Here is a 27,897-nt window from a genome sequence, read left to right on the forward strand (position 1 = left end):
CTTTCGGCTGCGGCCGGCCACGGACCAAGAGGACGGGGGCAGTCTGACGAGTCTGCTTGTCTCAGAGTCAACTGCGTGAACTGGATCATTGGAAATTGAAATACCATAATGAAATTTGAGTTGGCCGATGCTTGATTTACGTTCCATGAGGACCTCATATTTCTCCGTAGGTAACCCAGTAATCCTTGCTCGAAGAAGTTCAACTGCAAAACTGCACTGGAAAATAGCTCGAGGGTTGACGCAATGAAACTCAATCCCAAGCTATGTAATTGCTTCTTCTATGTTTTGCCCAAACAACCACATCAGTGCTGACGCAGCTCAACGTTTGGTCCCTTGAATAGGTAAATATTACGTGGCCAAGTCTTGTATGCTGCAGAATACACGGCTTTAAGCTCGCTGTTACTTTTGGTCCCCAGACGCTTCAATCCCGGCCAATAGTCACATCCAAGAACCACGTCACAGCCGCTATTCTTCAGAAGCGTCGCCGGCCGGACTGCTAAGACACATGGCGTATAGTCGACCTTAGATTGTAAACAGCTGGGTCATTGCTTTGCCCTCGTCAGGAATAAGGGGGTCCCGGTAGGTGACAAAGTCGACACACTCCGGCAACTTGTGAATCGTCTTGTTCGCGCCATCTTGGGCAACTGTGTAATGATCAGCACCTACCTGCCGAACCAGAGCTCACAAACCAAGCTTACCTGAAGCAATTGAGTTGAGACGCTTGCTCTCCTCCATCGTCTTGCGCACTTGCTTCGCAACGTCGACTGCGAAGTTATCGTTGTGATCAACCAGGTCGATGTAGTGCTTGACAACGAGACGCCAGTCCTCTGGATCGGTGCCACAAAGGTCATCATAGGCAACGGAGCGAGCAATCGTTGTCGGATTGGTCGACTTGGCGATCCAGCAATGCATCCAGGGCTTCACCGCTGCCTTTGAAAAGACCATGACAAGCTGTTGCAGGTGTCGGGGGTTGCTGGTGGCGAGGTTGTAGACCTTGTCAATGTGCACCATCTGCGGTGCTTTTCAATCTTCAAGCAGCAATTGTCGGACGCACAAGCATATAGCGTGAACAAGCCGCTCGTGGCAGCGCAGACCCATATAGTCCGACAGGCGGGTTGCAGTGATCAAGTCGTCAATGAGGTCGGCAGCCGATCGTACGTTGCGATCCGGGTGCTGTGGGAATTTCCCCGTCATCAGGAAGCTGCTTATTAGTCCGAAAGCACCAGCCTCTTCACGTTGTAACTTGAACTCTCTTTCGACCTGCTCCTTCCACCCTAACGCCGAAGGTTTAAGCTTCAAGGCAATTTGGAAATATTCGAAATTCTGAACGAGAATGGCCTCGGGAATGGAGAAGCTATGCTTCTTCATGTTGAAGACAAAGTAGACTGTGATGTGGGCAGGATTGTATGGGAACCAAGACCTTGAGAGAGTAAATCAGTAGTGCCGAGATCAGATAAAACGTTCCACTGGTAAGTAACGTAGGAAAGCCAGGAGTGGTGGCCCACATAGGTTGTCTCCATGTGTCCAGGAGCTGTCTGTCTCGCATGTCAATTGACAGACTTATGAGAGACCTGTCGTCTTCTGGTTGATCGGAATGGGGGATGAACTGATACCACCTACCTTGACGTCGAAGCCAGCATCGCTGATATTGATGTCGTTTTTGTCAAGGGCTAGGCCTTGAAAACCGACACGAGCAAGACCTGTCTTCATTTCGTCGTTGCCAACCAGGCCCAGGGGGCTCTCCGGATCGTTATGGCCGTTGAGGTTAGACTCGTCGCCAGATTGAGACACGTTCGAGCTTGCTTGCCCGGACTCGGTCTCAACAGGTGCGCCAGCCAGCTCGGGAGCCGGCGCATGTACCGACATGTTGGCGATATGTCGCAGTGTTTTGCAGTGTACGAGGGATCTTGAGCAATCAAGATAGGTGTGAAGGAAAAGGAAGCACTGGGCGGCTATGAGAGAGGTTAGAGAAGGAACGTTAGGATCACACTGGGCGAAAGATTTCTTCGGACGGCAAAGATCTATTTCGTCTACCGGCAGGAGCCCTCGCTCGAGTCTTTGCAAGTTTCTATCCGAGGCAAATGTGACGGATGTGTCGTTCCTGCTTCACAATCGCCCACGCCTTCTACGCAGCTGCCACTGAAACTGTCTGCCGCTGTTTCTCTGAATACCCCGTCAGGCACAGCGATCAGTTGTGAAATGGGTAACCGGAGTGGCCTTTTTCTAATGGGCCGAGCCTCCCATTACTTATGGACACCGAGTCTTGTAGCATCAACTTGAAGATCTGTTCCCATGAAGAACCGTGAAGCATGCAAGCTCCATTCACATGAGCAATCTCCAGGCACCAAGCAGGAGAGCGGCGAAACCGGTACAGACTCCCATGAGCCACTGCAGCGTCTGGAACTTGACTTGCTCGAGCTTCTCGCGCAGCGCCGCAACCTCCTGCTCAATCTTGGTCTCCGTCTCCTTAATCTTGAGCTCTTGGCCGACAGCCTCCTCACGGATACGGCCCTTCTCCAAGTTGAGATCCAGACGTACGCTAGCTTGCGTCCGACCGATTTCGTCGCGCAAACGGGAGTTGAGCTTTGCAATATCGTTGCTCAGCTTCTCATGGGACGCGCGCGTCGTGTTGGACTCGGTGCTGTCGGCGGAGAGGAGCTCGGAGCGCAGCTTGGCGAAGTCGACCTTCTGGGTGTATGTGGCCTTGGCAGCGTCTTCGCGGAGGACCATGGTTCGGGTAAGGTTTTGTATGCTGAGCTACTGTAAGATAATGCAGGATACGGACTGAGAGCACGCCGCATACCTCTCCTGTATCACATCGTTGAGGACTTTCATCATGGCTTCGGCTTGCACCTCTGTGAAACCCTCGCTCTTCAACCGCTGCACAAACTTCAAGGTATCAAAGTGGTGGTCCCGTCGTCTCGCAGGAGTCGCATGGAACGATTTCGTCAGTCCCGGGGTTTCGAGGATCGAAGCGCGCTTGGGATTGAAGGCGGTGCTGCGGCATTTTGGAGATCTGTTCGAGTCGTGCAACGCATTGGGCTGGGTGTGCATCCGTCGACGGGAGCTCGCTGGGAGAGAAGTGAGGGGTCGCAGAGCTTGGGAAGCCGTTGCAGGACCAGTCCAGCTGAGTCTCGGGAGCAAGAACCTCGGGAGGGTGTCTACAGCCATTGCTGCTGGTTTGGCCATTTTTGGGAAGTTATCGGTGGATGTTGAATGAGCAGATCAATCAAGGGGATATTCTCCAGGAACAAGCGCGGGAGATTGAGATGACTAGCTGCAAGTGACGGCATGTCGTTGCGGTGACCCACTTGGGTGCCCAGGTTGCCGAAGACCGGCCGCAGGGTGCAGTGACCCTTCAGTCCCGCCCACCTGGGTCGATTCCTGCCTGAGGCACAAGCGCCAAAAAAAAAAATCTCGTCGCGACTACAAAAGTTGACATCGGCGGCAAATCCTTTCTCGTTTTCCTCTTTCTTCTTCATTATTGAACAACGCAAAATAAACATTCATGTTCTCGTGAAAACAAAATCCGGTGAAAGGTTCGCTTCGGCTGAACCCAGGACCATCGGACATGGAGATCGAAATGGAGAAGGAAGCGAACAATCTTGGGTGCGATGCCTCTCTGCCTACGGGCAGGTGAGAGGGAGCGCAATGATTGAGCGTACATACATTCGCCCATCGTCATTATTTGATGAATTTATAGTCTCAACCGAGGAGCGTGAATATGCCTTTCAAGCGTCTACGTCTTGGCCTTTCCCGCCTACCACGACACCTGTTTTCCTACGTGTGATGGCGATTCGAGGTCCCCTAAGTGGCGCCGAGATAACGCTGTTACGACACGCATGCTGTCCCTGTGCCTGGGGGCAATGAACTTTTACTACCCTGGGGTGTACACCTGGTTTCTGAATGGGCCAGTGTCGTTTTCGACAATGATGGCTACAAACGGCTCCTGAGTTGTAGAAAAAGACGAGAGCAATCGTGCCAGGTCATGTTTCACGTCTGATGTATGGGCCAATTCGGAAGGCTCGTTTTCACATGAGATTGGAGAGGCAATGGCGGTTCTCATATCGCGCAAACGTTGCAGAGCGTACAAAACTATTCTGTCCATTGAGGCAGGCAGCTTTGAAAATCTCAACTAGTTTCCCACCGAATTCGTATCACTTGAATACACGGACAAGTGCAGAGTAATTTTGTGTATTTAATCGGTTGTTTTCTCAAGAGGGAAAAGCGACGGAACCAAGTCTCACCCTATGTCACACATGATGTCGCGTGTATGTTCTTTCTTCAAGTTGTTTCGCATCCGAATTGATGGCCAGACCTTAGATAATTGCACAAGACAAGATGAAAGGCCCCGTTGAGGCCGACGAGCGACCCAAAACCTCGCTACTGGGGCCTTGGTCAATATATAGCTCCTTAAAGACCGGGTGGGAGTCATGGTTCAGGCAACGTTTTCGATGACAGCACGAGCTGCGATAGAGCAGAGAGCACCTGGCTGACTGCACCAGCGCTTGTCCTCGGTGTGGATAGCAGCTTCGGTGATAGGTTCGTCGGCATCTTGCCTTACCTTTCAACACGGCTAGCCGACGGTACAACACCATCGACCATCCCAGGCCTCACGTTTCTCAACGCCCTCAGCGGTGTCGTTGAAAAAGCGTAGCCTAGTCTGAGAACGCTATAGGAGAACAAGGGATCCAGCTACGAGGAGGCCACGACGCTGGTAAGGTTGTTGAGGTAGCATTTGGTCATGCTTCCACGCCTTCGAGTCAGAAAAAAGAGCCTCGGAACAACGCTTGAGTATAAAACTGCCCTTGGTGATGGCCACAGGGAAGGCGTCAGCGGCACGCTTCACTTTCCAGCACGCTGGCCAACAGTGCGGCACCAGCGACTGTCTTAGGCTTCAGCATTAGCCTCAGGGGGGGCGACAGCGTTGGCGTTTATGACCATGGCGGCCAGGACTACGAGATGTTACATTTTTAAGGTGGTCACGGCCTGTCGGTAGTTAATGAGGAGCAAACGAAGTCGAAGATTGTGGAAATGGGTGAACTTGTCGAGTTGAAAAAAAGTCACAGACGTTATAGCCTCGTTTGCCTCCAGGGTCAAATCAGATCCCTATCAAGGCCAAGAGCACAGTACTCCTAAAGGCGTTGCATAAAATATGTCAGTCGATGGTGAGACGTCATATGATGTTGTACGTGTCGCTCTCTAGCAGACCAACATCGCACGAATTGTTCAAGCTTTGATGAAAGATGTTAAGCTATGGATGGATATGGACAGACGAAACTGAGTGGACTCTATGAAGACCTCTTTTTTTCTTCGAAATTTTCAGCTATGGTCCAAGAACTGTTGAATGGAGAATTGACTGTGAAGATTTGTGGTTCAGGGAGTTTGGTCATCGGAAGGGCCCTTACGTACTGGGGCGAGCTATAGGGAGTGTGCTGTGATCCAAATAACCAATGAGGTATATTTGTATTGCATCTTGTCAACTATTTTTCTCCCAACGGTCAGCAAACTCATAGAACAAACCCATGCCGATCAAACAATGGGTATGTTGACAGACTTTGCCAACGAAACAGCGTTATTGATGACCTTGTTCTGATCTCTAGCAGGTTGCTTCAGGAGAACCGTCTTTGTAGTTCCTAGAAACTAGATTGAAATTTCCCAAACTGACGAATCTTGCACGTCTTCAGCTTATAGATGTATGGACTCAGAAATGTGTCTAATCTTTTGCTATAAGACCTAAGATTTCAAGCTATATACACTTGAAGGATATGAATCGTATAAGGTAACAGCAGAGAAAAGCTTCAGGCCGATAGGGCAATGCTCACCCGGGACGAGCATGCACATCCCTCTGGATGCTACCTATCCCCGGAGCTACCAGATAATACCTACCCGATGGCATACTGCTTACTTTAAGACACGGCTTATCTTCAGAAATTGCCGAACGCCACCTAGCTGTCACACAAGCTTATCAGAACCTTGGGACAATGCTTATTTACACCTTTATGCTGTCAAGCGCGCTGAATGGGCTCCTCATCGCGCCCCCCCCGCAGACATCAGGGCCTAAAACCCTCCAATAGCTGTGGAAAGTCCCCTCAGAATGACTTGGCGAAGTCACTTCCGGGGGCTACCTAGTCTTCCATTGATTAGGTGCAATGACGAGCTAACCCACGTCGTAGCCTCGCACTTTGACTTAACCATGGGCGTTTAGATCCTCTCATTGGAAGTGCCTTGTAAATGAAATGCAAATTGGATGAATGATAGCAATAGTCTTGTCTCAATAATTTCCTGTCGATGTTAGTAGTATACCGAGGACAAAGTCATTCTGAACAAGGAGGTTTGGCATGACCCCAAGTAGTATTTGGAGATAGAAAAGACCGTTTCACGTTGTAAGGGAGGGCATCCCCTTGTTGTTAGCAAAAAATATTAAGCTTCACTAGTATGAAAAAATTCCAAAGTGAAGTTTCCCTAATGCGTTAAGTGTAGCTGACTTTTGTACTGTTCAGAAAACTGTTCACCGGAAACCCGACGCCCAACTTACAACATGGCGTACCTCGCTCTTTCTGATAGACAGAAGATAATATGGAACAAGGCAACCAAAGCTGCTAATGTTTACCTATCCGGCGCTTACGCAGACTATTCGAGGTTCCCAGATCAACTAAACCGTTTCCGTGCGACTCAGCCCTACTATGCTAAACTAGCCAATGACGGCTGGCTCAAAGCCATGATCCCGACATCATGTGGCAGCTCCTGCGAGAAGTGGCTTGACATTGGCATTGTCATCGAAGGCTTTTACGACGCTAATATTTCAATCCATCTGGTTAGCAGCGCCCTTAGTCTTTTACCGCTTGTTCTCGGAGGGTCTTTTAAACAGAAAGAAAGATTCATAAAGCCTTTTATCTGTAGCGAGGGTGGCCACTATGTTGTCAACAGAGAAAAGATGAAGCCGTGATCTAGATGCTACCGGTTGTTGCAAGACTTACTGACAAGCGGGTAGTTATGGATGATAGACAGTGGCGGTTGGGAAGGCAAGGGTGCAACTCTTTCATGTCTTGTCGTGCGGTATTCCGAAAGCGGCGGACAAGAGGACCCCGACATTGATCCAGCATCAAACTTTATGACACTGTTGGTAACAAGTGTTGTTGAGAATGGAGATCATCGCTCAGAATCCACCAGCAGCGCATGAGCTTATCGGCGAGCCTGATCTCATGGGTCATGTCGCTGTCACTGGTCCTTACACCCGTTACACCAACTTCAGGGTCCCCGCAAACCACGTGCTTTTCCTTCCAGGCCAAGCTGTGCCAGTTGGTGAGGAGGTATTTGGATATACAGGAGCAATGGTTGGAGCAATGGCTGTGAAAACCATGCGTGCCGCCTTCATGCTCGCACTTCGCCAAGAAGCATAACCGCGGCGGCCCAATTCCTGTCATTGATAGGTAAAGCGTCACTGATCTGATGATTGACTCAAAGATCAAGATCGACTCGTCGCGACTTGTGGTATGGAAGGCATTTGGACCACGGCCCAGGATCCGCCAAAGACAGGTTTGAAAACTGGTTGGTGGCGAAGGTTCTCAGTAGCGAATAAGCACTACCCTCCCTGTGTGTATCACTGTATGCAAGCTATCGGCATGTAAGTCTCTTCAACAAACGAACTGAAAATAGATGCTCATAGGCCGAGAATTGCACTGCTAATTAATCAAAAGGACTTCCTATGCCAGCAAGAGTGTGTTTCCGAGATTACTCAACGATGCGGCCGTTTCCACTCTGTTTGATGGAGGCAAGGTTGGTATACGGCGACGCCAACTCCAGAGACTATTATGTGACGATGATTACCAGCCATGGGCTCCTCTCTAGTGTTGTCGGCCAAAAGGATCACGGGATTCGATTTGGTTTAGGAGAGTACGTCTGTATCGAAGCGAGGACAACGGAAGGGTTTAGCAACCTCAACGTTTGGGCTCAGGTACATCCACCGTGCCCGTTGTCATTCTAAATCACTCATGGTGAGATTCCAAAGATCGTTCACTCTTATATTTGGATTCGCCTGTCCCTTCACGAGTGTAATCCAATAGTCACAAGTGTGTATCGCACGTGGAGACAAAAGGGCCAACCTCTCTGACAAATCGCGACAAGCCAAACCCGACCTTTAGAGAACTGTGGGTTGCACACTGCACCCTGAACCTGGGGTCGATAGCATGTTGACTTGTCGTATTGACCATGGCCTAAATGCACACCCGTCACGATCACATAAAGTTACCCGCATGATTCGGAAACGCTTATGCACGCTAGAGTACATGACGTACGATGATCAAAATTAATTATAACCTAGAACCCCCGCCGGCATCCAACGCGATACATCCTCCTTCATAAATCTGTTGCAGACTTAACCCCGATATCTTCCGTAAGCAGTTCATACAAATATCAACCCGTTGCTTTCTTCCTCGAGGCGTTTTGAAATCTTGGACTACAAATTCATCGGCGGCATCCGTGCAGTAAAGTGCATACTTTGAACGACAATGAGATAGCCACTATGCGGACATCATCTCGCTACTCAAAGCCAATGGGTCCTAAAACAAGACCCGCTGGCCCTCTATTGCGCCATGCGAGGTGCTCTTCACAGTCCGCGAGTTCCTTCTGCAGCCCTTACCACAGCTACACTTTGGTGGCTGTTGCAGAGCTGCTATCAACCGCTCTCCCTCCAGCGAGTCTATCAGCCTCTGTGACTTGGAGGCCAGCCATTGAGGGACTAAGAAGCAAATTTCCTGAGATTTGAGCGACTAACATTTGAATTCAACATTGCGTGCCATGATCGGTACTAGAGAGTTCATCCCTTGTATCGAACCATGGGGCCGGATCGTTGCAGATATCAGACGGGAGTGTGCGTACCCCAATGTTCTCGATAACGTCGCTGAGAACAACCAGATGTCAGCTTTCTAGGGTCCTGAATGTCGTTCACTCCCCGTCAAGTCTGGATTTTTGCCCTTGTAATCTGGGCCGGACACCATGCTGCAAGCTTGAAAGATCATTGAAGAGTGTCCATACCCTCCAAAAAAAAAAGGATCAAAGAGCGTTAGCGGGGGACTGGAGGTGATCGGACTTTGGGAATGGGAGTTCTGCAGCGGCAAGTTCCAAATCTCTGAATGAGCATAAGTAGTGGATCCCTCTTTGGTTGCGTTGGTAATGAGAACTACCTACAGAGGCTAGTTGTGAGTCTAGACCAGCTAGGCGTAGTTGATGATTAAGCTTATTTCCCGAGAATTCAGATGCAACAATGAGAGTTGGGGAACACACCGCTCTTCTCCCAGTGTAGCATTGTACTCTGTAATCGCCGGAGAAATTTCTCCAAAAGGCACAGCGCAACGTCACAACTTTCCCGCGTGATCTGGATTTGATAGGCACAAAATAGCAACTCAGACCTCAGTGGTTGGCCGTGTCTGGTCTTGAATCGGGCACGGCATGTAATTGCCGTAGTGTCGCACCACCAATTCGTGAGACGAGGCTCATTAAAGTCCTTTGTTGTCATTAAGATGGGTTCAAGCCAAGGCCAAGCCCGATGCAGTATTAGACTGGTTCGTGTTTGCCTTGGGAGATCCGAATTGGGGTATGCAATCGTCAACCGCGAGTGTGTTTCTTTTTGGCAGTGCATGACCTCACTGGACATATGGTATGTTTTTTAAAATCAATAACACGTTAACCGCCAAATGCAACGGTTACACTAGCCCGATCCAAGCCTTGAGAATAAACTCCGAGGCCGCCGTGTCTTGCCTGGTCTCAGACTCTCAGCGAAAAACCACGTTCAACGACAACGCATTTCCAGCCCTCGAGTTGCCACGGTTCTAACGATAGTTAAGGTTCGTGCCTCTGCCAGCTAGATCCCGACCCTTTCACATCTGCCAACATGACGACATCACAGGATGACCCTAGGAAGAGTTGGGGACTGGTCTAGCACGTGTGTGGCCAACAGTCCAGCGCCGATCATGAACCGGTCAGGCGGTGAGGTGCATACATGGTGGGCCACGGTGTGGCGGACCGCCAATGCCGCTATTTCACTAATGACTTGCTTGCCTCCCCCAGCCTCCACGAACCCCGCAGTAATTTACATGGGACCAGAATCGTCATCTTCTTTCTCTTTCTCACATCTTAACTTTCCAGCCGCGAAAGATCTCGACAGACAAGAGATTCGAATCGCGATATCATGCCTCAACCAAAACTCAAAGACCCTAACGCGTTTCCGACCCGGCAATTGGCTGTTCTTGGTACTGCAACCCCCCATTCCGTTCTATACTGTCCCTTGAGAGACGGGACGACATCCTTATCGGCGTGCACACTCAGTACGGAGCCGGACAGCAGCTAACGCGTCTCACAGCAATATGTCGATTCTCGGAGCCCATCGCCTTCAACTCCATTCTGGCCTACACCTATCGCATGGTCCAGGACATTGGAATCGGTGAGAAAGATGCGGCCTTCGCCGCTGGTCTCCTGATCTCCGCCTACGCCGTGGCTGAGGCCATCACCTCAATGGGCTGGGGCGCCTTATCCGATCGCATCGGTCGCAAGCCCGTGGTGCTGTTTGGCCTGGTCGGCGTCGCCGTCTCGAGTCTGATTTTCGGAATGGCAAAAACCTACTGGGTCGCGCTCCTCGCGCGCTTCGTCGGTGGCGCTCTCAACGGCAACGTCTCGGTCATGCAGACCATGGTGGCAGAGATGGTGAAAAACCCAGACCATGAGCGTGAGTTTGTTTCCGTCCCGCCCATGCTGCGTTGACGCACGCCGCGTGTTGCTGCTGCTGTGTGGGGAAATGACAACTTTGCTAATCTTACTTTTTTGTTGGGGGTTTAGCCAAGGCTTACGCCGTGCAGCCATTCGTATGGACTTTGGGTGGTATCCTTGGCTCTGCCATGGGAGGTTTCCTTGCCCAACCTGCCTCCCAATACCCTACTGTCTTCTCTCAGGATGGGGTTTTCGGTAGGTATCCGTATCTGCTTCCTAACCTCGTATCCGTCGTCGCGATTCTCCTCGCTGTTGTCCAGGGCATATTCTTCTTGGAAGAGACCAAAGAAGACTGGGGAGAAGACGACCACCAATACCACGGCCGTAACAGTGTCGCCGTTGATGACGATGACGTCACTGACGAGACTACACCCCTGCGCCGCGCACCCATCCGGACTTTCAACCCACGCCGCTCCATGTCAACAAGTCACTCGAGACCTCGCTTCGCTGAGTCAAGTCTTCCTATGCCCTTTGAGCATGACTTTGATCTGAGACGATCGTCCTTTGGAACCGTCCACTCGATCAGGGTCGTGCCCGAGGACTTGCGACAGCACCTGCTCAACTCCCGTGCGCAGGCGACAGGCCAGAAGAAGGTCAAGACCTTCAACAAGACCGTTGTTATGCTCATCATAGCCTTGATCATCTTCTCGTATCATCAGATGGCAGCCGGTACGCTGTTGCCGACGTATCTCCAGGACGATCGCCAACAGCCGCGGGGTCACCTCGATCTGCAAGGAGGCTTAGGCAACGGCCTCAAGGATGTCGGTGTTTACCTGGCCATCAACGGTTTCTTGGGTCTTCTTATCCAGGGGTTGATTTTCCCCATCTTCGTCGAGCGCGTTGGTGTCTGGGGTTCCTTCATCGCCATGGTCGTCATATACCCAACAGCGTATCTCTTTGTGCCCTTCCTCTCAGCCCTTCCTGAAGCACTAACGGAAGCTGGCATTTGGTTTTCCCTTATTCTGCAGAGTTTCTACGGTGTCATTGTCGGCCCCGTCACGCTCATCCTGATCAAGAACGCGACGCCGACGTCGCAAGCGCTCGGAAAGGTCAATGGACTGGCCATGTCTGGTGCCTGTCTCGCCAGAACCATCTCCCCGCCCCTCGTGGGTGTCATCTACAGTTTCATGGGCTCCGGCGCGGCGTGGTTCAGTTGCGCTTTCTTTGCCTTTGTGGGACTCGTGCAAGTCTTCTGGGTGCCGAAGAAGCACATTGACGTGGACCACGTTGAGATCGGCAACGCCATCTCCAGGCGGTTCTCCGTCACCTCGCAGAGACGTGAGAGCCACCAGAGCATCGAGTCATCCCGTGGCCGACGCACCAACGGTGTTGTTTAGGTGTTCGAACTGCATGGCGATGGCGGTATCTGTCTAGCGCTATCATTTTGATTTTCTCCAGCCCCCTTTTCCCATTTTCACATACTGTTTTGTCTCTCCTGCATTGGCATTTGTTATGCGAAACTATGCGCGGACGCTTAATGCACTTGGGTCATGGTCTGTCTATATGGTTTTTCTTGGTGTTGATATACGACACGGACTTGATGATTTTCAGAATGGAATGCGGGCGTTCTACATATACGACTTTTCAAGATTTACGGATGACTGTCGCAGGAGTTAGCTACTTCCACACACACGAATTGACTTTTACGATCCAACGATTCTTTCACAATGGCTGACATTGGTGACACCTTTCGGAGACAGCGGCAGGCCCTGCTGTGGGCTGCGTCCCTTTTACGCCACCACGGGTGATGCTCTCCGGTCCCGAAGACAGCGCACCCCTTTCTAATTCACAATCCTACCTAATTTCGATCAACAACTAGGACCTCGCCTGTGGAGTAGCCGAGTAGATGCTTTCACTAATTTGAAGAACGCACTAACCAGCCCTGGCTAGAAAGAGCGATGAGCTAGCCCCTTGACCCGTGCAGAATAGCGCCTGGCCACATCAATAAGTGGGAGGCTGGTCTCACTTTGAAATCCGCTTATTCCTCGCACAAGTGCGCGTTACGGAGGTAAACAAGATGTGTCTAAATCACAACACTAACATCAGGAGCTATGCGTCGTCCTTCACAGGGCACATATGAAAGGAAAGGAACATAGGTAAGTTTGGGGCTAGAGGCAGCATCGATGACACGTCAAACGTAAGATAGGACTTGACTAATCGGGAGGCTATCTATGACATGTTGACATGTCCAAGGATTCAACGGCGCCTAGAAGGTCCGCACGAGGAACTCTCGTCACATCATTTCCGACACATCCTTCCGTAATAGTCGACAGTCCATGCATCACTGCCTACAGCGGCAACATTGTACAACAAGCCGTTGGGGTCATACTTGTGCTTGATATCCAACAGTTTGGGGTAGTTGATCCCAAAGAAGGTCTCTTGCCAGTCCTTCTGCTGGAAATCGGCCTCGTTCATGTACGCACCGGCGTCAGGGGTCACGGCCTCGATGACTGGCTGCACGACCTCCGTCATGCGGTTCTGTTCGGCCAGCATGTCTGCGAAGGGAACCTCGAAGCTCCATGGCAGCGTCAACGAGGCCGCCACGATGGAGTCGCGCCACTGCGGCAGCACGGCGTTGGCGCCATCCCCGCCGAAATGCGAGACGTTCAGGCCGACGCCGATGTAGGTCACGCCAAGCTCAACGAGCTGCTGCGCGGTCGGGCCGAAGTTCGGGAGCACGGAACGGGGAATGAGGCGGCCTCCGAAGAGCTGCGTGCCAACCTGGATGTTTCCAGAGGGGAGAGGACCCCAGTAGTTGTTGTAGTGGTCTCGGTAGGTGTCGAATGAGGTGTAGTTTGGCTGAAGGTTGATGTTTAGTGGAGCGAGGGAGTCGATAAGAGGGGCGAAAATCAGCTCGACCTCGGCCTGGGTCTTGTTATAAGCCGTTATGGCCGGAGACTGGAGAAAGCCCGGCCCGAAAAAGTAGATTACCATCAGGCCGGCGTCAACGATATCGGGGAGAGCGGCATGGAACACGTCAATCACCTGGTACAAGGTGCTATTGTCGGCAACGGTAATTGCAAACTTTGCTCCGCTGATGGGGGCGTCAGGATGCGCTCTTGTGGTAATGGAGGTGACGACTCCGTAGTTGCCGCCGCCACCGCCGCTCAGCGCCCAGTAGAGGTCTTCGTTCTCGCTCTTCGAAGCCGTAACAAGGTCTCCAGTGGGAGTGACAACCTCAAAGGACAAGGTGTTGTCGGCCGCCAAGCCATAGATGGTGCTCAGCGCAGAGTGACCGCCCCCCTCGAGTATCATTAGCATGCCGACCTATAGCTTGGACTTGAGAAGAATGTTAAGACCTACCTGGACATATCCTCCAGCAATACCGACGGTAGGACACTCGCCCGTAATGACTACTAGGCCGGCTTCATTGGCCGCAGCAATGGCCTCGAACCCCTGAATACCGGCCCCAGCCTTGAGGGCCTTGCCAGTGTAGTGCTCATCCTCCCAATCGAGGATTTCGGTGCCCTTGAGGTAGTGGGTCCAGACGGACAGCGCACCAGCGCCTGTCGACCGGCCGTTATAGTCGTGACCCGTGTTACGGATAATGAAGCGCACGTTGTTCTGGTCAGCGAACTTGAGTGCGGCCTGGATGTCCGCGGGCCCGGTGGCGTTCACAGCATAGACAACATAGTTGCTCAAGGTGCAAGGGACGTCTCTAGCCGTGAAGGGGTCGCAGCTGGCGTTGGCAAACAGGGGGCCATGACTGAAGAAGAAGACCCCATGCTGCGAGTCATGTCAGCCACGATCACTCTCGTGTAACCGCACCGATAGAGTGCATCACACACACGCGGAATCTCGAAGAAAGCAAATGTGCGTGAAAAAGAAAGAAAGAAATTGAGAACTGATCGGGGATAAAGACTTACTGCACCTCGGAGTAGAGCCATTCGTCCTGCAGAAGAGCGCACTCAGTCGCGTTGTAAGCGTCTCCGTGACACGGGCTGCCCAAAGGAACGGTAGCAACCAAACGGCCTCCGACGGTCTCGTTGAGCTGCGCCCACGCATCCGCAGACGGCCATCCTGCGTCCCCGGGAGGTACTTGCACGGGGTCGTCGAGTTCGTCGTCGCAGACCTGCCCGAGACTGAAACCATGGACGCGGAAGCGCTTCCGCCAGCCAGGACCAAGGGAGCGAGGATCGAGTGGCGCATCTTCATCTTGGCAACGAAGACGGGGTTGAAAGGGACGTGCTTCAAGCTTCTCTTGCAGATCGATTGGAACGATCTGGAGCAGCAGACAGCGGCGAAAACTCAAAAACGAAGACGAGGACGTGAAGAAAGGGGGCCGAAAAGGCAATCTCTCAAGTTTCATGGGCGACGGCTCTAGTAGTTGTATGCGACGCTGCCCAAAGTGGCTCCCTTCCTACGCAGCAAATTGCCTCAGCCCGTCTTCACAATTGGCTCTGCTGCCAATGCTTGTGTAATTGTGGCGAACACGCAAGCCGGCGCAGGGTAAGACAAGAGAGGGAGGAAGCCAATAATTCCCACCCGGCGACAAGCACTTTTGCGCACTTTTGCACAATTCAGGACATGATCTCCGCAGCGTTCGATGTGAACTACCCTCGCAAAGCCGTTGCCGCGGTGCCGTGATACTTTGGTTAGTTCGCCGACCTTGCGCAAGCCGACCGGGGCAAAGCCGATGGTGCCAATAAGGGAACACGGCGTAGTTCTGTACAGCATATGAATGGTCCACTCGTTCGCGGAAGAGTCGGTAAGCGAGAAGGAATCCCGTGTTTTCCATTGCAACCTTGAGCCAACAGCCTAACATCGCAACCTCTTCATTTTGGCCCGCGCGGGGAGTGGGCGGAGGGTTGTTACTACAAGGGTTCGGGCCGGGGGTTCCACAACCGGGGCTGTTCCGGCCTCCCGATTTGCTTCGCCGGGCTCGCCGCAATTCAGCCAATGCGGGCACTTGACTCGTGAACCCTGAAGAGGCGGGACCTGATATCCGCGAACCTTAAAACAGGACAACCGGGGGTCCTACAGGTCGATATCCTCGGACTATCTCAGGAGCCCTGCCGTTCATTTCACTATGCCTGCAGGCTTGCCATGCGAGGTGTTCGGGGTGTCGTTGGTGCGCAGTGCGCAAACATGAAAAGGCCAGAACAGCGTGTTGGAGGTCGGTTGATCGATTGATCGATCTGATGAATCATATCTAGTTGTCGTTTATTAAGGTTACAAAAGTATTATCTCGGTGGAAACAGACAGTCTGGGAACAGTCGTAACGTACCATGGGGGTTTCCTGCTTTGTATACTCTTGCGAAGCAGGGGATGTCACGCAATATCTTGGTAAAGGCGATGATGCAGGCCCCTTAGAGCCTCGACAGACCTAGATTAGGTCATTGTCTGGGTTTCTTTCTACACTGAGACACGGCGCACAACACTGTACCGGCTCCTTGGCTTCGCGTCGAGCGTCCACAAAGAAAGCCATCTGTCTTCGAGGAGCCACCGTCCGTGAGGCTATACTGTTTCACACATGTCATAACGTCAAGGCTGTCCCGCGCGTGGCTGTCATGAGCATAAGCTTCGATTGGCGTGGACTAGTCCCTATACGTGTGGCAAATCCCATTCATGACATGGCATACCATCCTGTTGGGTTCTTTCATCTTTCAATGCACGCCAAGAAAGGCATGCGAGTCGTTGATATCGAAAAAAGAGAGAAAAAGAAAGAGAAAAAAAAGATGACTTGTGGGGTTCCGATGCTGGGTTTCTTTAGCAAGCCACCCGCGCAATTTCGACGCCTCACACATGCAGTGCCGTCGAGCAGGCAATGCAGCAAGGGTCTGCCACACACCCACAGGGTCGGACACGGCACTTTTGATACGTGGAGCAAGCAGCACGCATGCTATGCCTATTCGATATGGTACACTGTAACTTAGTGTGGCTCTCCTCGCTGATCTTTAAGGCCTTGGGTCGGCCGTTCTCCTTATGAGTGTCTCTCAACATTCCCGCCGACCTGTCGACCTTGGGAAAAGGCATCGTTTTCCATCATGACGGGTTGGACGTTCAACACACCAGATGATACGCCAACCAACGGACCACAACTTGCCGCTGTCTGTATTGCTTTTACCGCCGTCGCCCTCTTTCTTGTCTGCCTTAGACTCTATGTTCGGACAACGCTGGTCAAAGCAGTTGGATATGGTATGTTATCGATGTATTGAACCTCTCGAGTCCACTGAGGGTCCACCGCACAGGGCAACGCTGATGACGAATTTTCTCTAGATGACTGGTTGATCATCATTTCTTGGGTAAGTTTGACTTGGAATAGTATTTGACGACCTCTGGAATTGACATATTCTCATCAGCTCGGAGCTTGCGGCTATACGGTGTGCACCGTGATACGTAAGACATTTGCAACAAACCAGCCTTCCCCTTGAGACTAATTGGAACGCAGAAACAAAATGGGGCCTTGGAATCACCAGGCTCAAAGACATGCCCACGCAGAATGTCTTGCATTTTGGCAAGGTGAGAAGCACACTCTCTCCGTCTGTATATCGTGCTAACGAGCTATCCGAAAGCTGCAATTCATCGGTGGCCCATTGTAAGTCTGGTTCATGGCATCGAGATGCAAGTCTTAACATCACGTATGGCTAACAATGCTGTTCTAGCTACGTCCTCGGCATATGGGCCTTCAAAATGAGCTTGCTATGTTCCTATCTACGCTTCTTTCCAGCGGGCGGGTATAAAATCGGCACGATAATAGTTGCGGTGGCCTGCACTATGGGCCACATTGCGTTTATCTGCGTCTTCATTTTCCTGTGTACACCAGTAAGAAAACATCACCTTGAAGGAAATGGAGTTCTTCGACTGATCCGACTACCAGGTCGAGAAGCAATACGATCCCTCGATCCCTGCCGACGTGGGTCATTGTGTAGACTCCATAGCATTCTACCTGACGTTCTCGTCCCTGACAATCGTTTTTGATGTCTTGATGTAAGATCTCTCTAGCACCAATCCCGATGGAAGCTAATCCCGCCCCCCTTTCCAGCATGTTTTTACCGTTCCCCGTCATCATAAACTCGCAGATACAGATGCGAAAGAAGATTGTGCTCCTGGCTCTCTTCATCCTCGGCGTCTTCGTCACCATCATCCAAGCAATCCGGATCCAGACCATCAAGAACCTCGTCAACTACCTTGACTCAGCAAAGAGCATCCAGTGGTCCGTCATTGAGAACTGCATCGGCGTCGTCATCGCATGTGTCCCGACGCTGGCTCCGATGGTCAAGTACTTCGCCGAGAAGAGCCGCAACTACAACGATAGCGATTCGCGGCCAAAAAACTCACGATACGCACTGCAGACCTGGGGCACCAAGCGGAGCGGAATGCAGCCGCTGGGAACTGGAATCGACAGAGAAGTTTCCGTCACTGGAACAACGAAGGCGGAGGACAGCACCGAGAACATCCTGTCCCAGAGCGGCATTACGAAGAGGACGGATCTACAAATCACGACGCACGATGCTCCGGAGACTTGGTCTAATAACGAACGGAAACAGGATGTTTGAGGAACTCGGGGGTGCGAAGGGGCCTTTTCAAGTGATACCAATTTCATTCTTCAGAGCTGCAAGCAAGCGTGTTTTCGCATGTTCTCAAATCTTTTTTGGCTTCTAATATCCATCTGCCATCTCGTAACGATTTCATGGGAATTTCCCTTCATAAATCCTATTTGATCGCAAGTGAGGCTGTCATAGTTTCCCTAGCATCCTGCTCCCTCTTTATCATACTTTTTCGGATGTGGACATTTCGACAAGAGACCTGGTCTCGCTGCGGTTTTGGCAATAACCCTAATCCCTATCCATGGTTGTGCCGTGCCCCTCTCTAGATGCAACTATCGCGATGCTCCACCATCGCCCGTGGAGATAGGCTCAGATTATCCGGAGAAGACACCCTTGACCTTGCTGCCAAACGAGTTTCCCGAGATGTCGGCAAAACCAATAAACTCTAAATTATAACTCAGCTCTTTAGCATCCAGATAGCCGAGCCATTCTGGTCTTTATCGCAGTGTCGCCAAGTATCAAAATGGAATACCGAAGCTGAGTAACAACCAAGGGGGAGATGGCCACCAATTTTCCGAGCTCCGTCTTCAGCGCCGATCGCGCCGTCTTGGTTCGAGAAAGCAACTCTGCTTCGGCAATCTACAGAAGATCAGCCAGAGCGCATTCGGCTGTGTACACGCCCGTCCGCCCTTTATCTCTCTCTCTCTCTCTCTCTCCGCCAGCTAAATTGGGATGATGAAATCTAGATCCGATAAATTGCTGATTAAGATCGAAGTCATTTCTCATAACCCTGAGGGGGCTTCGAACGCTAAGAGCGAAGCCAAAAAGATTCGGCGGTTCTACTTCAACTCTATGCATAACGTGCCACGGGAGGAGAAGACTGGTGTACGATGACTTCCAAATTTGTCGTCCTCGGTAGGTCATCCGGTGGTTCATATGCAGGCTACAACAGGCCAGTTTGATGCTCTTAAGGTTTTGATGTATCAACAGCTACCGTAGCAAGTGGATAACACCCACCGGTGATCGTGCTTGGGATGAACCCCGCCGCGCCTGGCCCCGTGCCGGCTACCGGTCAGATAGCGATAGTTTGTGGGGCAGCCCTCTTCCCGCGTCCTACGTCGCTAGTCGAGTCAGTGGTAGATCTTTACGGTTTGTCGGACGTTGGAATTGCCAATGGTCACATCAGCTTGCAAGGGAAAAGGCCTCGTATCGACTGTTACGCGCTTCAGGAGACAGTATCGAGTTTTTGACGACCACAGTACGTTTATGTAGACTCTCGAAGCTGTCCTGGGTCAAAAAGTACAAGAAAAGTTCACTGTCTATATCATTGACTCAAGTCGAACTCCACGCGTGCGATGTGGCTTGAACGTATCCCGTTCATTTTCAACAATAACATTTGCTCCGTCATTTTCGACCGCCTGGTTCGTCAAGTGGGTTCCGGAGACGCAGGTTGATTGGCCAAGTTCATAGCCGACGAGTGTCGCCCTTCGAACCACCAACAACGACACTCTAGGACTCGCCTGAGAGGCACTCAACCACAACGCCAAAGTCTTGGTCCATTTAAAAAGAATTATTTGAATAATTCATTCGAAAAGTATCAAACTGTTTCGACTGATCAAGTGTCTCCATGATTGTTGCTGCCTAAAGTCGTTGCCTAGAGTTCTATTCCAGACTTTCCAGTACATGCACAACACTGACTGCATTCGCTGACCACCATCACTGGCAAATGTACAACTCTGGATTACTTACTGGATTCAAACTCGAAGGAATTTGAACATTTGCTGAACCCTTGTTTTGACTTGTGATAGTCACTGCTTTAAACCTCATCAGCATCACATCTTCACGTTTACCCAGTTCATCGAGCGCCAACCACGATGTCTTCCCCTCTTCCCCTCCCCCACGTGTCCAGCACCGAACTCTTCATCGCCGAAGTCCGCGAAGACCTCATTAACGACATTGCATCCATCTCTACCCCCAGTTCCAAATCAGATCTCCTCACCTCGATTCGAAGCCTCGCCTTCCAATTCCTCAAAGACGCCGCTCACCGACCACCGCATGAGCACGAGCACTCGAGGCAGGGGCTCGAGGTTCTTTGGCACATGTTTACCGACCTCGCCAAGGCCTTGGACCAGGACGACGGTTTCCAGGACAAGCTCATCTCGCTGCTGTTGTGGACTAGGGAGTATGATCGTCTGTACAAGAGGATACATGGGATCGAGGGGGTCGAGAACGGCTGGGAGTCGTACGGTTTGGGTGACGTCCTGAAAGCGTCGTGGGAGCAGGTCGTTGCTACCGGAACACCAGAAGAACAGCGCAATCTTGCGTCTTTCTCCTCCAAAGCCCTCTCCGTCGGTATCTGTCGAGACTCTGTCGGCCAAACGGCCCTCTGGCTCCTCCGCGAAGCCCTCGAAACTTCAGATGAAGAAAGGTCCTTTTCACTCCTGCCCGCGGCTATCGTATGGATTGAAAATGCCTACCATAGCCTACTCGCCTTTTCGGCCATTGAGAAATCCTACAAAGACGATCCCCAGGCCGTGGCTGGCCTGTCGTCACCCGGTGCGTTGGCTCAAGCTGCAGGAGTCGATGACCACGGCTTCACTATGAAGCGGTGATTGTTTTGGAGACGCCGCTTGCAGAAGCTGAGCTGCTCCTCGGATGCGGATTCGGCGAAGCTGGCGAAAAAGGGGTTCATGCGTATGGTATTTTGTGGTCGGGAGCTGGGGTTCGAGGTGGAGGGAGAATCCAGGTTCTCAGATAGGCTTCAGAAGGCCATGTATGAGGAGCTTATCAAGAGTGGAAAGGAAAGTGTGGATGGTGACGAGATCGAGATCGATGTCGACTGGGTTGATTGAGCATTGTGAGTGGGAACCTGACATGCACGATTCTGACGAGGTTGCGCAATTTAGAGGTGTATATGAGGTCGGAAGTTCATATTGAATAAGTTGGTTTGATAGATGTTATACATAAAGCATGATGTACGCGTGTCATAATAGTCATCGTGCAGAATTCCCAGAGGTCAGTGTTATCCATGACCGGCCTGTCCCAATATTACCCGTACGCCTCAACTTTTGCTAATTCCGATCGCATCGAAAAAGGGTGTACCAAACACAGTTAACACGCAAGATTGCGCCTTGATCCTCATAACACAGCTGAAAAATTCATCAAACACTCTAGGAGGGGTTCCGCGGCGTGCCGCCACCCGAACCGTCCCCAATATTGCTCGGCCTGTTGGGTCTGACGACCACAAAGCCCACGTCTGGGAGCGGCCGTGGTCGATCAACCTGAAAACCCTTCTCAGGGGCGCTCGCTTGGCCAGTGACCTTTGCCCAGAATCCGGACGATGAACGGAAGGATGAGCGAGGATCGGACGGTCGGGGCAGTTCTTCAGAAGCCCTGTCTGCAGGCGGTGGGCGCGGAACACCATAATAGAGATCTGCCTCCCGAAAGGAGTAGTCGTTCCATCGCGGGCCGAGCGGTGCACGATTGGTGCTGGTGGGCGAGACTTGTGATGTCGAGCTGACCTCCTCCTCCCCAATTGACTCGGAAACCCGGCTCGGAGATGCGCCCGAAACTGATCGCTGAACGGAATGCCTATCTACAATTGAAGTGGAAGTCGAGATCGTCCTCGAAGGAGTGTAAAGGGAGGAGCCGATGCTGCGGGGATGATCCGCAGATGAGATGGACGCGCTCGACCGCGGCGGTCGGAAGTACCGACTTGAAGCGGTTGATGGGTTCAGACGTAGAGTGCTGGGACTGTCTGATCGGTAAGTCGGCCGCAAGTAGCCTGTGTTGGGCTCTTCAACATCTTCTGGGTCTGGATATGATGTATCAGGACCGTCGGTTGTATACAAAGAGGACAGGTTCGTTCGCGACACATCACGCCGACGGAGCTCACGGAGCCCATAGACCTACGAGATCGCAACAATTAGATGGGCATGGAATCGCAGCAAGTGAGACTTACATCAGGCTTTGGCGCTGCCAACCAGCTTCTGACAATATTTGTGAGCTCACAAGCCGCGGGGACAAAGAAGCCAAGCACAAGCATGCCAGTATGGACAGTAAGAAGCAAGTATCCAATGGCGCTCTTGATCTCATTGGTGGCAATCCCAGGCAGAAAGGTGACCAGAAAAATCAAACTGCAGAGTCTGATGGTAGCTGCGATGCTGCCGATAGAAAATGTTGAGTAAGCCTGGAACCCGGCAATACTAGCAAGTAAAAGTAGCTCGCAGGCTCCAAGAACAGCCAACTGTGCTGGGCCAGAAATTTGCAAACCACCAACGGCCGCGCCTCGCACGAAGGTCAGCGCGAAGAGAATAAGAATGAACCTCTCATCTTGCCGCCGGAAGTCTTCTGATGGGGGCATCTGCCTGTATCGCTTGGTGCTGTCAAAGACGAGAACGCCAAGACTGCGTGTTGGGATTTGCCGAATGAGCCAGATGAAGGCAGCCATCATGGCGACAATGAGCGTGACGGCCAGAGATGTATGATAAACTGGCAACCACGAGGCTTGATCAAGCTGGTAAAAGGACAAGGCCGCCAGAGGAAACATGAAATACGACAGAATGACACGCAAGACGCGGCTACAGGTCTCCCGTACCCCACCGACTGACCGTGACGGCCCACCGTCTGAGTTGCGATTCCTATTGAGCAGCCAGAAGACTTCGAGAGCCAAAGCGATGCTTGCTGCTATGACGAATATGAGGACAACCATGTTGAGCCACATATCCATTGTCATTGGGGCGCCGGCAATCTGGGTCATCAACTCCAAGCCATAAGTGCCGCCATATGTGCCGTTCAGGACGTATATCCCATCTTCTACACTTTCGTACGTTCGGCCGTGAGTAATTGGCCCATCGAAAAAGAGAGACCACCAGCTGAGATGGCTGACGACGGGTTGATAGAAGCCGGGGTACCGTAGACTGAGCCCACCGGTCAGGAAGATGAACTGAAGATACTGAAGGCAGTCTCCAACATTCGGAAGGACTGTTCGAACAGAGCGCGCTTCTCCATCATCCAAAGTGATGGGGGTGCTGTAAGCGGACCGTAAGATACCGACTAGAAGCACGAAAATAAATAGAGCCCAAGTCGAGTAAGTGATGACGGAGGTGATGGTCAGACTGAGAGCCGGGGTGATGTTCGCCTCCTGACAGCTGACTTCTTCCGAGTCGGGCCCCTCCAAATGGAACGTGATGTGAAAGGTCGATAACGGAGGCAAATGACCAATATCGGAGGCAACTGAAATAGAGAGACTGGCGGGATTCGTCAGTGGCGAGGGCCAGTTCTCTGGAAAGTTGAGTTTCTTGCATGTCGCATTCATCGTGGCGGTGCGATAAACCGAAGACCTTCCAAGCATGTCGATTTCCATCGTCGCGGCAGGCATCATCCGAGAAAGATCCTGGCACTCCGCTTCTTCCATCCATCGCCCAGCTCGCAGAGTCAAACGGTTCTCGCGGCCATCATCCGATGGCATCAGAGTGGCATCTATATTTTGAGGGACGAAGATATCGGTCTTGGTTGCCGGGCCGTCGCAGCCCTGCCATTGCACGTAGGCCCCTGAGGCACGGGTGGCCATAAACCATACCAACCCAAGGCGTGCGAACATTCCTGGCCTCATTTGAGACCTCGTGGTCTCGGCTCAGATGGAGAAAACAAAGTCGGAGCGTCTGATGTTGGCAAGACAGGGTTTCATTGGTCGCCTTATCACCGTGTTTCTGAAGATGATGGAGAGGAAGTAGAGTGCGGCAAACACACGTAACTGAAGGGAAGGGCTCAATTCTTTTTCGCCTTCCGCGGTGGATCCTTGGCGTTGCATTGCCGGGACTAAAGCTCAGCCTGCTCGTATCTTCTGTTGAAAGGGGTTTCCCTCGCCGGCGATCATCCCTGACTCGGGAATCCACAGCGCCCCTCTCCGCGGAGGCGCAACATCCTTGAGTGACCCAGGGCAGCACGTCAACTGGTGGATTGCGGCATGGATGGATTCGACGTGCAATGAGTTGATGGAGCAGGGAACACCGAGGAGAACTTGATGTCGGTGACGACTCTGGATCCCATAAAAATCGAGCTGAACTTATCATTTCGGCGCGAAGCAAATCAAGATCGAAAGCAAACACTTACGATTGACTCAAAGTTAAGTTGACGTGCGGTTTATCGCAACGAGTGAAGTTCAAGCCAGCCGAGGTGGCGCTGTGAGGAACGAGCCATACTCAGGAACGAGCTCACGGCAGATCCTAACACAGGTAGGTGGCGGCAGCCACATTGGAGCTCCTTGGCAACGACTTTTGGCACTTGCGACGATGACGAACGAGGCAACATGGTAAAGCATCGAAAGCGCGTGCCACAGCTCGGGAGAACTCTTGACGGGCTGCGCGCTAGGCCGGGCCTAGAAGGAAAGGTCTGTGTCCAGGTTGTCGTGAGATAGCAGCGCCTTCTCAGTTGCTGCTGGTGAAAGTCAATTTTAGGTCGTGTGTATGGGCCACGGCTCTGCCATGCGCTTTAAACGTGCGGCAGGTATCGATGTGGTGAATTGAGTCAGGCTATGTCAACAAGAAGCCAAATTGAAGCAGGCTCAATACGTCACATGCTTAGTGTTGTTGCTGCGGGCTGTTTGAATGTTGACCACGTTATGTATAACACTGCAGAAAGGGCATACACTTGCAAGCTTGGTTGTCAAAACGGTTCTGGAGGCAGAACTGTCGTCAACATATTGACGCGACAGTCATCTGACAAGTAATTGAAGTCGACGTAGGAAAGGAGACCTGCTTGTCTGGTTGGATGTCCACCAGCTGCAAAACCTCAAGCTTTACCTGAAACGGGTTAGACGGACGGAGACGATATGCGTGGTGGAGAGGATTGGGGGGTCTTGATGGAGGTGGGGTCTCTGCAGATGCAAGATGCCATGACCGATGTTTTTTGTCTTTCGGTAGTCGGTGACTCTGGTGCTATAAGTAAAAAAGTCCGAGAACTCGCGATTGACCTGTTGATTTCCAGGGCATGGGCATCTCATTCGAAGGCGGTAAGGGTTTGAGATTTCCGAGCAGTTCGGGGTCGTGACGCGTATATCTGCATTTTTGAAGCCGTCTACCCGTACATAGCACCGGCGGATCTTGCAGCCAAAGGCGGGAGATGGCCAGGCCGAGGCCAGGAAGTAAGTCGGGTCTCAAAGCCGCCGTATCGCCAGTCTCAGGTGTCAGTCTAGCAGGTTAGGCTGTAAAACCTGGGCAATCCTTGGTTTACCGGGTCATCGCCCGTAAAGATGACGGATCGGAAGAAACCAGTAAAGACGAAAGGAGCTAAACCTGGTGCGATGCGAGCAATCAAAGGTAGCGGTTGAGGCCAGTGCTAGCAGACGGACGTTTCTCTGCAAGAAAAGAAAGAAAGGTGCGCAGTGAAAGGCCAGAGTCGGAGATGAGACGATGGGTAACTACTGCAGCCAAGGGATACGCGATGCAGAAGGGATTAGGCTGACGCAGAGAGAGAGAGATCAAGACATTCAGGACAAAGACATGGGATGAAGGGCGGGACGACAATCGGAAGTGTGAGTTGTTTGTTTGTCCCTGCGCAGAAGGCGCCAGGGAGCAATCGGAAGCGCCACGGAGAGTGAGCACAGGGCGTCGTGAAGGCGAACGGGCGAGCTGTAGCGTCGTACGAGCGGCACGCATCGCGATGGCGCCACGGGCCAAAGTGAGTCCAATGTTTGGGATCCATCGATGGCCCATGTGTGTGTGATGTGGTGGAACATGGAGTCTTGAGAAGGGATGGGGAAATAAGGTGTCCAGTTCAGCTGGGCTTGAGGGCAAACAGAACAGGTTGAGGGCAATACCCTCCCGCGTTGCTGCTGATTAATGAAGTGCCGAGCAAACGAGCGCATTCGGCGGGCAACTCGGCGGTGGATGGTCGGGGCTGAAGAACAGTAGAAAAGAGGAGGCAACATGCGATGGCAACCGATTTGTCGAGGTAGCCGCGGAAACTCGGACAAGGTCTGTATGGCCTTGAGAGCCACAGCGGGGTGGCCTCGCTGCAAACCAGGAAGAAAGGATACCTTAGCCTTGTGGGCGAACAACATGCCAGGCGAACAAAGCACTTGAAGAACTGCAGGCGATGGAATGGAATGCACAACCTTCCATGGACTCGGTACTTGCCTCGTACATACACACACGATGGGACCGCATGCTTGGGACCGCCACCCTGCCACCCCCGCCCACGGAAGGGCCAACGGGAAGGTGCGCCCCGGGTTCCGGATGGAAAGACCGGACGGGACCTTCCAGGTTCCATTGGGATGAACCTCCGCCGCATGGGCATGGCGTCAAACAGAAGTCACGAGCAAGGCAGGCCCTCCGGCGTCCCTGTCATGGCAGACTCCGAACATGACACGCTCATCCAAATGCAGACAGACCTGCAGAGTTCAATAGTCGCATGTTCGTGTGTGTTTGTTTAGGAAGGAGCCAACCTACCTCGCTCGGCGCGGACGTCATCGACCCAGTCTGCTTAGTCTGCTGCCGCCGAGCTCAGCACTTCGAGACTCGACTTCGAGACTCTCTTGCTCGGGCCCGATGCGTGAAGCTGGGCCAAAGAGTGGTAAGGGGAGAGTTGGGGAATATAGCTGGGCACTTCTCAGGTGATCCGCGGTAGCTGCTGTCGTGTCCGGCCGGGGCCGCCAAAAACCGTGCTGTTGCCCTTGCAGAGCGCAGCCTAGCAGTAACGTGCATATGGTACCCTTGGTACCTTCTACTAGGTACCCTAGCATCCGTATCGTTTCGTTTCTTTTCGTGGTCTTGTCGTCTGCTCAATAGAGATACAGCTGCGATTTGGAAGGCCAAGGTAGGTCGGTGCGCAAGCTTCTCTCTTTCCCTACCTACCTACCTACCTACCTACCTACGCAGCCAAGCAAGCAGGGCAGGCAGTCAGGACTGCAGCAAACAGCAAAGGGCAGGCAGGTGCGTGAGTTGAGGGTGATTCCCCCGGGTCCCCTCCCCCCTCGATTACGGGGCCGCTTGACCGTATCGGGCTAAGCGAGCAAGCCACTTAATCTCTTCCCCAAGCTGCATTCCCCTGTCCGGACCTGCATTTCAAACCCCTCCCCTCCGTCTGAGCCTTTTCCTTCCCTTTCATCCACAGCTCGGAGTCGATCTGTTCCACTAGGTACACGCGTGTCTTTCCGCGCCCATTGATTCTATTTTTTGCGGCCCGCCCTTCGATCCACCCGATGTTTGCTTGCTTCTTCATGTCTTCAACTCGGACACACCTGCGAAGATCTCATTCTGCCGATATAGAAGAAGCACATAAAGAAACATCGAACAAACATCCGGTCAATCTACTCGTGGCCACTAGCCGCCACCCGTCGGACCTATTGCTAGACATGGTTGAATCAACCCAGACACACACTCTTTTCCTTCGGTGAGACTTACACTTCAGCATCGGCGCCAGCAACACCCACACCCACACATACACGCCCTGGCGCCGATGACAGAGCAGAGTACGGATAGTCCGCAACAACGCAAACGCCAAACAACGCCAACAGCACTACACAAGCTTCTACCCGACGGACGAGGCGCGATGTGGCTGCCCTGCCCTGCCCTGTCCTGAACTGCACTGCACTGCATTCAACCCGACCTCGACCCAGAATCCGTTTGGCTACGACTGCGAC

At 52.2% G+C, this 27,897-nt stretch overlaps 9 protein-coding genes across 9 annotated transcripts; 3 read left to right on the forward strand and 6 right to left on the reverse strand.

The window, feature by feature from the left end:
- Positions 1-522: 522 nt before the first annotated feature.
- ColSpa_00619 (uncharacterized protein) lies at positions 523-1,011 on the reverse strand (the record flags this gene model as incomplete). The annotated part of the gene is made up of 2 exons (XM_049266831.1): positions 523-644; positions 699-1,011. 2 exons carry the CDS (start codon positions 1,009-1,011, stop codon positions 523-525), a joined length of 435 nt encoding a protein of 144 aa, XP_049122788.1.
- A 12-nt stretch (positions 1,012-1,023) lies between these two features.
- ColSpa_00620 (uncharacterized protein) lies at positions 1,024-1,368 on the reverse strand (the record flags this gene model as incomplete). The annotated part of the gene is made up of 1 exon (XM_049266832.1): positions 1,024-1,368. One exon carries the CDS (start codon positions 1,366-1,368, stop codon positions 1,024-1,026), a length of 345 nt encoding a protein of 114 aa, XP_049122789.1.
- Positions 1,369-1,560: 192 nt separating this feature from the next.
- Positions 1,561-1,866, reverse strand: ColSpa_00621 (uncharacterized protein; the record flags this gene model as incomplete). Its single annotated transcript, XM_049266833.1, has 1 exon — positions 1,561-1,866. The coding sequence occupies one exon, from the start codon at positions 1,864-1,866 to the stop codon at positions 1,561-1,563; it is 306 nt and encodes a 101-aa protein (XP_049122790.1).
- A 456-nt stretch (positions 1,867-2,322) lies between these two features.
- Positions 2,323-3,189, reverse strand: ColSpa_00622 (protein FMP32, mitochondrial; the record flags this gene model as incomplete). Its single annotated transcript, XM_049266834.1, has 2 exons — positions 2,323-2,752; positions 2,804-3,189. 2 exons carry the CDS (start codon positions 3,187-3,189, stop codon positions 2,323-2,325), a joined length of 816 nt encoding a protein of 271 aa, XP_049122791.1.
- Positions 3,190-10,419: 7,230 nt separating this feature from the next.
- Positions 10,420-12,101, forward strand: ColSpa_00623 (uncharacterized protein; the record flags this gene model as incomplete). The annotated part of the gene is made up of 2 exons (XM_049266835.1): positions 10,420-10,723; positions 10,834-12,101. 2 exons carry the CDS (start codon positions 10,420-10,422, stop codon positions 12,099-12,101), a joined length of 1,572 nt encoding a protein of 523 aa, XP_049122792.1.
- A 901-nt stretch (positions 12,102-13,002) lies between these two features.
- On the reverse strand, positions 13,003-14,919 carry ColSpa_00624 (FAD-linked oxidoreductase ZEB1; the record flags this gene model as incomplete). The annotated part of the gene is given in 4 exon segments (XM_049266836.1): positions 13,003-14,031; positions 14,068-14,470; positions 14,631-14,836; positions 14,854-14,919. 4 exon segments carry the CDS (start codon positions 14,917-14,919, stop codon positions 13,003-13,005), a joined length of 1,704 nt encoding a protein of 567 aa, XP_049122793.1.
- A 1,832-nt stretch (positions 14,920-16,751) lies between these two features.
- Positions 16,752-18,263, forward strand: ColSpa_00625 (uncharacterized protein; the record flags this gene model as incomplete). Its single annotated transcript, XM_049266837.1, has 4 exons — positions 16,752-16,902; positions 17,435-17,529; positions 17,585-17,620; positions 17,787-18,263. The coding sequence occupies 4 exons, from the start codon at positions 16,752-16,754 to the stop codon at positions 18,261-18,263; spliced, it is 759 nt and encodes a 252-aa protein (XP_049122794.1).
- Positions 18,264-20,128: 1,865 nt separating this feature from the next.
- ColSpa_00626 (uncharacterized protein) lies at positions 20,129-20,866 on the forward strand (the record flags this gene model as incomplete). The annotated part of the gene is made up of 1 exon (XM_049266838.1): positions 20,129-20,866. The coding sequence occupies one exon, from the start codon at positions 20,129-20,131 to the stop codon at positions 20,864-20,866; it is 738 nt and encodes a 245-aa protein (XP_049122795.1).
- Positions 20,867-21,424: 558 nt separating this feature from the next.
- Positions 21,425-23,571, reverse strand: ColSpa_00627 (uncharacterized protein; the record flags this gene model as incomplete). Its single annotated transcript, XM_049266839.1, has 2 exons — positions 21,425-22,162; positions 22,216-23,571. 2 exons carry the CDS (start codon positions 23,569-23,571, stop codon positions 21,425-21,427), a joined length of 2,094 nt encoding a protein of 697 aa, XP_049122796.1.
- Between the last annotated feature and the right edge of the window lie 4,326 nt (positions 23,572-27,897).

Source organism: Colletotrichum spaethianum, assembly GCF_022836535.1.
Source record: "Colletotrichum spaethianum MAFF 239500 DNA, contig01, whole genome shotgun sequence".
Lineage (NCBI taxonomy): Eukaryota > Fungi > Ascomycota > Sordariomycetes > Glomerellales > Glomerellaceae > Colletotrichum > Colletotrichum spaethianum.